The 10603-nt window shown below is 44.7% G+C and overlaps 1 protein-coding gene across 6 annotated transcripts in view; it reads right to left on the reverse strand.

Annotated features, from left to right (window-relative positions):
- crtac1b (cartilage acidic protein 1b) overlaps window positions 1-10603 on the reverse strand; it is a 334044-nt gene that overhangs the window by 200207 nt on the left and 123234 nt on the right. For all 6 annotated transcript variants that reach the window (XM_043713002.1, XM_043713000.1, XM_043712998.1 and 3 more), the window contains exon 4: window positions 6790-6926. In XM_043713002.1, coding sequence (XP_043568937.1) covers window positions 6790-6926 — 137 coding nt within the window. The remainder of the gene's footprint in view (window positions 1-6789; window positions 6927-10603) is intronic.

The following is a 10603-nucleotide window of genomic DNA, read 5'->3' on the forward strand; positions in this document are numbered from 1 at the left end:
TGTCTATTTTCACCCTTTCCAGAATTTCCAACACCTCTTCCCTACATACCTCAAAGCCGTCCATTCTAATTAATTGTGACTCAATATTCACATCGGCAACAATGTCCTGTTCCTGAGTGAATACTGACGAAAAGTCTTCATTCAGTGTCTCTCAAATCTCTTCAGCCTCCACACGCAACTTCCCACTACTATCCTTGACTGGACCTATTCCTACCCTAGTCATTCTTTTATTCCTGACATACCTATAGAAAGCCTTAGGGTTTTCCCTAATTCCTGACATCTGACACCAATGGGTGTATGAATACTTGATATTCACAGAATAAAAATCTGTTGATTCCTATTTAGAAACTGTCAGTAGACTCCATCGCCCTCACAATCTCAACAACTTTCTGAGGGGAAAATGTTCCAGATTTCGCCTGCACTTTGCGAAACGAAGGGCTTCTTCGCTTCTGCTCCAAAATGAAAGAGCAGATTGAAAGAGACACAAGGATATTATTCCATACGCAAGGTTAGCTTAACGGACCTCAACAGTGTTGCTGCTGTTCAAACATTGTCAAAACAACTGAATTCCAGAGGTGAGGTGAGAGTACTTGACATCAAGGCACATTTGACCAAGTATGGCATCAAGGAGCCATAGCAAAACTGGAATTAATGATAATGGGGGTTGGGGACAGGGGGGAATCCCCCTTGGATTGGAGTTATACCTAGCACATAGGAAGATGATCATAGTTGTTGGACATCAGTCATCTCAGCTCCAGGACATCTCTGCAGGAGTTCCTCAGGGTAGTATCCTTGGCCCAACCATCTTCAGCTGCTTCACCAATGACCTTCTCTCCATCATAAGGCCAGAAGTGGGGATGTTCAGTGATGATTGCACAGTGTTGGGGTGGCTCAGTGGTTATTCTGCTGCCTCACAGCACACAGGTAATGGGTTCGAGCCCACCCTCAGGTGACTGGCTGTGTAGAGTTTGCACATTTTCCCTTGTACATGTTAGGTGAATTGGCCATGCTAAATTGTCCAGGGATGTGCAGACTAGCTGGATTAGTCATGGGAAATGCAAGGTTATGGGAATAGGGTGGGTCTTCAGAAAGTCAGTGAGAACTTGACAGGCTGAATGGCCTGCTCCCACACTGTAGGGATTCTCTAATTATATCTTTGAAGGACAAGGTAACTTTTTATTACTTTCAGTCTCTATTCACTTGATAGATTTGTAAAATGACAGGGAACAAATACAATTTTAAAATTATGAAAATGTTAGAAAATTCACTGTCAGTAAGACTGATCTTGTGCACGCTGGACTGGAGGAATCCCAAGGTGTTTACTGGCAAGTGACGCTTTTGGTCAATGGGTTGAGAACCCATTGCGGATCTTTCAACCAATACATCGAGGAAGGGGAGCTCAGCCGTATGGAGTTTATTATATGGTGATGGCCCAGTGGTATTATTGCCTGATTATTAATCCAGAAACTCAACTGATGTCTTGGGGATCCAGGTTTAAACTCCATCGCAGCAGATGGTAGAATCTGAATTCCATGAAAATTAACTGGTTAGAAGAACCCACTGATGGCCATGAAACCATTGCCAAATGTCGGGAAAAACCCATTTGGTTCGCTAATGTCCTTCGGGGAAGAAAATCTGCCATTCTGACCTGGTTTAATACATACCTGACTCCAGACCCACAGTAATGTGGTTGACTCTCAACTGCCTTCTGAAATAGCCTAGCAAGCTCCTCAGTTGTATCAATTGATCAACAAAGAAATAAAACCAAATGGACCATGTGGGCATTGACCGAGGCACCAGAAATGGCAATGGTAAAAACAGCCCTGTTGATCCTGCAAAGTTCTCCTTAGTAAACAAATCCTATCCAACCAATTACTGCTCCATCAGTCTACTCTTGATCATCTACTTCACACGGATGATGCCTGGAATGGTAGGCCTAACATATGATGAATGGCTAAGAATCCTGGGATTGTATTCATTAGAGTTTAGAAGTTGAGGGGAGATCTAACAGAAACTTACAAGATAATGCATGGCTTAGAAAGGATGGATGCTGGAAGTTGTTTCTGTCAAGCAGGGATACGAGGAGCCATGGGCACAACCTTAAAATTAGAGGGGGTCAATTTAGAACGGAAATGAAGAGACATTTCTTCAGCCAGAGAATGGTGAGCCTGTGGAATTTATTGCCGCAGAGTGCAGTGGAGGCTGGGACGTTGGGTGTCTTCAAGGCTGGGATTGGTAAATTCTTGATCTCGTAAGGAATTAAGGGCTACTGGGAGAGTGTGGATACGTGAAATTGAAACGCCCATCAGTCATGATTAAATGGTGGAGTGGACTCAATGAGCCAAATGGTCTTGCTTCCACTCCCATGTCTTATGGTCTTATCGGTAAACTGATGGAAGGTGTCACCCCAGTGCTATCAAGCAGCATCTGCTCAGCAATAACTTGCTCAGTGATGCCCATCTTGGGCTCCACTAGGAGCACTCAGCTCCTGACTTCATTACAGCCTTGGTTCAAACATTGTCAAAACAGCTGAATTCCAGAGGTGAGGTGAGAGTACTTGACATCAAGGCACATTTGACCAAGTATGGCATCAAGGAGCCAGAGCAAAACTGGAATTAATGATAATGGGGGTTGGGGGGGTGGGGGGATTGCCCCATGGATTGGAGTTATACCTAGCACATAGGAAGACGATCAGAGTTGTTGGACGTCAGTCATCTCAGCTCCAGGACATCTCTGCAGGAGTTCCTCAGGGTAGTGTCCTTGGCCCAACCATCTTCAGCTGCTTCACCAATGACCTTCCCTCCATCATAAGGTCAGAAGTGGGGATGTTCAGTGATGATTGCACAGTGTTCAGCACCATTCGTGACTCCTCAGGTTCTGAAGCAGTCCATGTTCAACTGCAACAAGATCTGTACAATATCCAGGTTCTGGCTGACAAATGGCAAGTAACATTGCTGCCACACAAAAGCCAGGCAATCACCATTTCCAATAAGAGGGAACCTAACAACAGCCCCATGATATTCAATGTGTTATTCAATGTGTTTGGGTTTTACCATCATTGAAGCCCCCATGATCAACATCCCAGGGTTACCATTGACCAGAAACTCAACTGGACTCACCACATTAATACAGTATCTACAAGAACAGGTCACAGGCTAGGATACTGCAGCAAGTAACTCACCTCTTGAATCCCCAAAGCCTGTCCACCATCTTTAAGGCGCAAGGCAGGACTGTAATGGAATACTCTGCACTTACCTGGATGAGTACAGCCCCAATAACATTCAAGAAGCTTGACATCATCCAGACAATGCAACCTGTTTGATTGATATCACATCCACAAGCATCCACTCCCTCCGTCAATGACACCCCGTAGCAGCGGCGTGTACTATCTACAAGATGCATTGCAGACATTCACCAAAGATATGCAGGTCAGGTGAATTGGCTATGCTCAATTGCCCGTAGTGTTAGGTGCATTCATCAGGGGTAAATACTGGGTGAGGGAATGAGTCTGGGTGGGTTACTCTTCGGAGGGTCGGTGTGGACTTGTTGGGCCGAAGGGCCTGTTTCCATACTGTAGGGAATCTAATCTTTCCCTCCAAGCCACTCACCATCCTGACTTGGAAATATATCATTATTTCTTCCCTGTCTTTTGGTCAAAATCCTTGAATTCCCTCCTTAACGGTATTGTGAGTCAACCTACAATAGGCGGACTGCAGTGGCTCAAGAAGACAGCTCACCACCACCTTCTCAAGGGCAATTGGGGATGGGCAATAAATGTTGGCCAGCCAGCAATAGCCATATCCCACAAGTGAATAAAAACAATTATCTGAAATAACTCTTTGATGGGGCTACGGATTCCAGTATGTCATCTATATGTCCAAAACATGCAAGGCATAGGAGGTTAGAGGTCATTCCTTAAAAATATGTTTCCCATGGTAACCATTAGAGATGTCAGGAAGTGCTGGGCCTAGTGAGGATTCCATGGTAACGCCACCTACTTGGTCATATATATATTGTCATGTAAAGTGAGCTCAACTGCACGAGTACTAAATTATCCAGATTAATCTTATCCTTTCCATAGATTAGCCTCACCCAGCACTTGCCAGAAATATAGGCATTTATTGTCTGTAATATGCCAATACTGCTTATTAAAAAAATAAGTCAAGTGATGAGGGGCTTTTTTGGTGCAGTGGTAACATCCCTATCCTCTGGGCCAGGAGACTTGGGTTCAAGTCCTTACTGTTCCAGAGGCGTATAATAACATTTCTGAATGAACTGATGAGGGAGATATCCACAAGAAGGTGATGACAGTGTTGGGAAAAAGGTTTAATAACTGATAGTGATGAATTGTGGCTGGAATTGTCAGCAGATAGTTAATATAGCAAACTAAAACAGGACAAGAACAATTAGTAAATTCTGAAAATATCCTGTTGCATTCCGCACCCTACAAATGGATGCAATGGGATTGTAGGACTTTGCCGTATACTTTTCCAAGCAGAGAATTTATTATAATCAAAGGTCACATGATTGTCATTGGATTAGCTTTTTATTCCAGATGTTTTTAAAATATTGAACTCAAATCCCACCATTGGCCATGACCATTCCGCACCCTACAAATGGATGCAATGGGATTGTAGGACTTTGCCGTATACTTTTCCAAGCAGAGAATTTATTATATTCCAGATGTTTTTAAAATATTGAACTCAAATCCCACCATTGGCCATGACAGAATTCAAACCCACTGCCCAAGAACATTAAACACAGGTAACGGACTACTAGCCCAGTGACAATACCATGATACCATTTGAAGGTCTTACATAAGATTCCGGACAGATATTGACTGGAGTCACTAAAGATGTTGCAACAAACATCATCAGCATTTTATATTGACTATTCCTCTTACTAATGAAATAAAATATTTCAGCAGAGTACTTGCATTCATCTCAAAATAATTTGCAAGGTCATAGCTGCTGCAAAATTGATGTGGGTTTTTTTTGTTGTGACTGAGGTAAGGTCTGAATGGTTATTGAAATCAGGACAATTATTAACCAGCCTGTGACAATAATCAGAAAATAGCACATTTACAAGACACGTCAGTGTGGACGTGGTTAGGATGGCTGGTGAGTCTGGATTGGAGGGACCCAAACATCTCAGGATAAGGGACAGGCCATTTAGGACTGAGATGAGGAGCAATTTCCTCACTCAGAGCTTAGGGAGTCTTCCCAATCCAGAGGTCTGAGGATGCTCAATCTTTGAGAACAGAAATCAACAGGTTGTTGGAAACCAATGTCTTTGAGAGTTATGGAGATAAGAGTAGAGAAATGGCATTGAGGAAATTATCAACATGATCCAGAATGGTGGGACAAGCTCGATGGACTGAATGGCCTTCGCCTGTTCATTGAGTAAACATTGAACATTCTGTAAACTTATCTCATTCATGATGTCCTTATTTTTTTCAGATTAGATTTCCTACAGTGATTATGTTTGGGACAAAGTAACAACTGGGGCTTGGCAGGGTTGTGGTGTTGCCATAGTTTTACCAGACCATAGTGGCTGCTCTTTTATTCAAGAGTCGGGGAATCAAGAGAAAGGGCAGAAAAGTGGATGTGAGGAATGTCGGATCAGACATGATCCTATTAAATGGTGGAGCAGGCTGGAGGAATCAAATGGCCGACTCCTGCTCCTATTTCATATGGCCTTCTTATGGTCACTCAGAATTGGAATCAGACCTAATTAGGGAACTTCAACTCCTCTTAGCCATCTTTTGGTCCCCACGGAATCCTTACGGGACAAACATCGATCAGTCTCAGCCTTGAGAGCTCTAAGTATTCAACACCTACAATCTTTTTGGGACACAGAATGCCTGAGAGAGTGGTGGAGGCAGATTCAGTCATGGTGTGAAAACATAAGCCAGGTTTCTGTAATGTCCTCACATTACTTAAATCCCATTACCTTTATGTCAAACATGGTTGCACTAATTCAAAGCCATTATATTTTTCCCGAGATGGGATCTGACTTTGGGACATTTCACACACTCACCTATCCAACTGAGAATGAGACAGACCCATCTTTAACCTGATCTGTTTTCTTGTCATGTCTGTATATTGGCTCACTGCTGCCTCACAGCGCCAGGGACCCGGGTTCGATTCTAGTCTCGGTTAACTGCCTGTGTGGAGTTTGCACATTCTCCCAGTGTCAATGGGGTTTCCTCCCGATGCTCCGGTTTCCTCTGTCAGTCCAAAGATGTGCAGATTAGGGTGGAATGGCTGTGGTGAGCATGGGGTTACGGGGATAGGGTCTGTGTAGGAGGCGCTTTCGAGGATTGATGCACTAGATGGACTAAATGGCCCGTTTCTGCACTATAGGGATTCTGTAAACCTTACAGGCACTCAGTGATCTTCCAAACCTGGCCTTCTGTGAGACTAATCTAATTGTTCTATCTATTTACCATAAGATGCAGAAGAGGCCATTTGGCCCATCTAGTCATGCATGCAGCCAAATTGGCCTTACACTCTGGCATTCCCCTCCTGAAGAGCTCTCCCTCTCTAATGTTCACTCCTTAAAACCCAAGCTTTGGCCAAACTATTCCTCACCTGTCCTTATATTTCCTGAAATGGAATTTTCCTTGATAATGATCCATGGAGCATTTTACTGCATTAAAGGTGCTATATAAATGCAAGCTGTTATTGGAGTTGGGTATATAGTGAGGTGAAGGAGGAACACGTGCTATTTCACTCTCGGAGGGGACATGAGCAGGAATGGAATGGATTGCTGTGGGGCCCCATTTACCTTTCGATCCACACATGCAACTGAGCGGCCGGCAAATCGGTTAGCAACCTCTCTGTGCACGTTGATCTCATCACTCAGGATGTCTTCCCACCGTCCATTCCGAAACTTGAAGAGTTTATCGGTGTAGGTGCTTATGCCTAGTAGAAAAAATCACAAAGTGAAAAATGAACACTGCAAGTTAAAGCTTTTACTATTCTTTCATAGGTAGTTTAATGTCAAACACTCCCAGGACAGGGACAGCACGGGGTTAGATACAGAATAAACCTTCCTCTACACCATCCCATCAAATATTCCCAGGACAGGGACAGCACGGGGTTAGATACAGAATAAACCTTCCTCTACACCATCCCATCAAACACTCCCAGGACAGGTACAACATGGAGTTAGATACAGAATAAACCTTCCTCTACACTGTCCCCATCAAACACTCCCAGGACAGGGACAGCACGGGGTTAGATACAGAATAAACCTTCCTCTACACCATCCCATCAAACATTCCCAGGACAGGTACAGCACCGGGTTAGATACAGAGTAAACCTTCCTCTACACCATCCCATCAAACATTCCCAGGACAGGTACAACATGGAGTTAGATACAGAGTAAAGCTTCTTTTACAATATCCTCATCAAACATTCCCAGGACAGGTACAGCACAAGATTAGATATACAGTAAAGCTCTCTCTACACTATCTCCATCAAACACAGGGACAGGTATTCCTTCCTGACTCCCCTCTGTGATTGAAACTCGATCAGGACATCAGTGTGATGCTAATTAATGCTGGGCAGTACTCACCTTTTGACCTCTAACTCAGCCAGAAAGTGGTTATTGATGATGTGGTCCTTATTGGCAGTGCCGAGTCATGTGATAATGTGACCAGGAAACCAAATTCCCTGTGTGAGTGTATTGAGTGTTGAATGATCAGAGCTAATCCTGATCCTGTTTCCAAATGCAGTTCACGCGCAGGGGTAGCAGTGTGTACCATCTGCAGCAACTCACCAAGGCTCCTTCAACATCACCTTCCAAAGCCAAGAACTCGGCCATCAGTAAGGACATCAAGTCACATAACTATTCTGTCTGAAATTACATCACCGTTCCTCCATTGTTCCTTGGTCCAGTTTCAGGAATTCATAACCTCAGAGCAACCTGGGAGTAACTACACTACACAGACTTGAACAAATCAGACAGAAGGCCCATCATTTTGGCAAGAGGTAACGAGAGGTGGGCAATAAATATCAGCATCTAGAGTTGCCAGCTTTGGTTGGATGTCCTCCTGAGATATTGTCCCTGTCCTCCTGCTATGCCCTCTCTCACATTATTGGATGCCTGACACAGAATCATTAAGATGTACAGCATGGAAACAGACCCTTTGGTCCGACTCATCCATGCTGACCAAATATCCTAAAATTAATCTAGTCCCATTTGTCAGCACTTGGCCCAAATCCCTCTCAGCCCTTCCTATTCATATACCCATTCGGATGGCTTTTTAATGCTGTAATTGTCCCAGCCTCCACCACTTCCTCTGGCAGCTCATTCCATAAGCGGGGAGGTGATGGCCTGGTGGGGTTATCGCCGGACTATTAATCTAGTCAGTCAAAAAGTGTGGTGCTGGAAAAGCACAGCCGGTCAGGCAGCATCCGAGGAGCAGGAGAGTTGACATTTCGAGCATAAATTCATCAGGAATGAATCTTAATCTAGTGACCCAGATAACGTTCTGGGGAACCTGGATTTGAATCCCACCATGGTGGGATTTGAATTCAATAAAAGTCTGGAATTAAGGATCTAATAATGACCAGGAATCATAGAACATAGAACATAGAACATAGAACATAGAACATAGAAGAATACAGCGCAGTACAGGCCCTTGGGCCCTCGATGTTGCGCCGATCCAAGCCCACCTAAACTACACTAACCCACTATCCTCCATATACCTATCCAATGCCCTCTTAAATGCCCATAAAGAGGGAGAGTCCACCACTGTTACTGGCAGGGCATTCCATGAACTAACGACTCGCCCCTAAACCTTCTTTTCTCTAGTGAAAACAGCCCCAAGTGCCTCAGTCTTTCCTCATACGATTTTCCTTTCATACCAGGCAACATCCTGGTAAACCTCCTCTGCACCCGTTCCAGTGCCTCCACATCCTTCCTATAGTATGGTGACCAAAACTGCACACAATATTCCAGATGCGGCCGTACCAGAGTCTTATACAACTGCATCATGACCTCAGGACTCCGGAACTCAATTCCTCTACCAATAAAAGCCAGTACGCCATATGCCTTCCTCACCGCACTATTTACCTGGGTGGCAACTTTCAGAGATCTGTGTACATGGACACCAAGATCCCTCTGCTCATCCACACTACCAAGTATCCGACCATTAGCCCAGTACCCCATTGGCGATTTTCAAGAAAACCCATCTGGTTTGCTAATGTCCTTTAGGGAACGAAACTGCCAATCTGGTTTGGCATACATATGACTACAGATCGACAGCAATGTGGTTGACTCTTAACTGCCCTCTGGGCAATTAGGGATGGGCAATAAATGATGGCCTAGCTTGCAATGCCCTTCATCTTGTGAATGAATAAAGAAAGAAAACACACCCTTTGCCCCTTAGGTCTCTTTTAAATCTTTTCCCCCCCCACCTTAGACCTATGCCCTCTAGTTTTGGACTCCCCTACCCCAAGAAAAGAGTTCTAGCTATTCACTCTCTTCATGCTGGGGCGGCACAGTGGCTCAGTGGTTAGCACTGCTGCCTCATAGCGCCAGGGACCCGAGTTTGATTCCAGCCTCAGGTGACTGTCTGTGTGTAGTTTGCATGTTCTTCCTGTGTCTGTGTGGGTTTCCTCCGGGTGCTCTGGTTTCCTCCCACAATCCAAAAATGTGCAGGTTAGGTGAATTGGCGATGCTAAATTATCCATAGTGTGAGGTGCATTGATCAGAGGGAAACGGGTCGGGGTGGGTTACTCTTCGGAGTGTCAGTGTGGATTTATTGGGCTGAAGAGCATGTTTGCACACCATAGAGAATCTAATCCATGCACCTCATGATTTTATAAACCTCTATAAGATTAATCCTCAGCCTCTGACGCTCCAGGGAAAATAGCCCCGGCCTATTCAACCTCTCCCTCTAGTTCGAACCCTCCAACACTGGCAATATCCTTGTGGATCTGTTCTGAACCCTTTCAAGTTCCACAACATTGTTCCAATAGGAGGGAGACCAGAACTGAGTGACTTATCTAACCATGCAACAAAATGCGCCCCCCCCCAACCACTGCCAATTAGAATGCAAGCTTCCCATTATCTCAGTGAGCGATTTTGTTTTCCTTCCCCATCACCAATGTTCTTATTATTCATCATCATGTTGTTCATAGAACATAGAACATGGGGTCATAGAGATGTACAGCACGGAAATAGACCCTTTGATCCAACCCGTCCATGCCGAGCAGATATCCCACCCCAATCTAGTCCCACCTGCCAGCACCCGGCCCATATCCCTCCAAACCCTTCCTATTCATATACCCATCCAAATGCCTCTTAAATGTTGCAATTGTACCAGCTTCCATCACATCCTCCGGCAGCTCATTCCATACACGTACCACACTCTTCGTGAAAAGGTTGCCCCCTTAGGTCTCTTTTGTATCTTTCCCCTCTCACCCTAAACCTATGCCCTCTAGTTCTGGACACCCGACCCCAGGGAAAAGACTTTGTCTATTTATCCTATCCATGCCCCTCAATTTTGTAAACCTCTATAAGATCACCCCTCAGCCTCAGACGCTCCAGGGAAAACAGCCCCAGCCTGTTCAGCCTCTCCCTGTAGCTC

Source organism: Chiloscyllium plagiosum, chromosome 22 (assembly GCF_004010195.1).
Source record: "Chiloscyllium plagiosum isolate BGI_BamShark_2017 chromosome 22, ASM401019v2, whole genome shotgun sequence".
NCBI lineage: Eukaryota > Metazoa > Chordata > Chondrichthyes > Orectolobiformes > Hemiscylliidae > Chiloscyllium > Chiloscyllium plagiosum.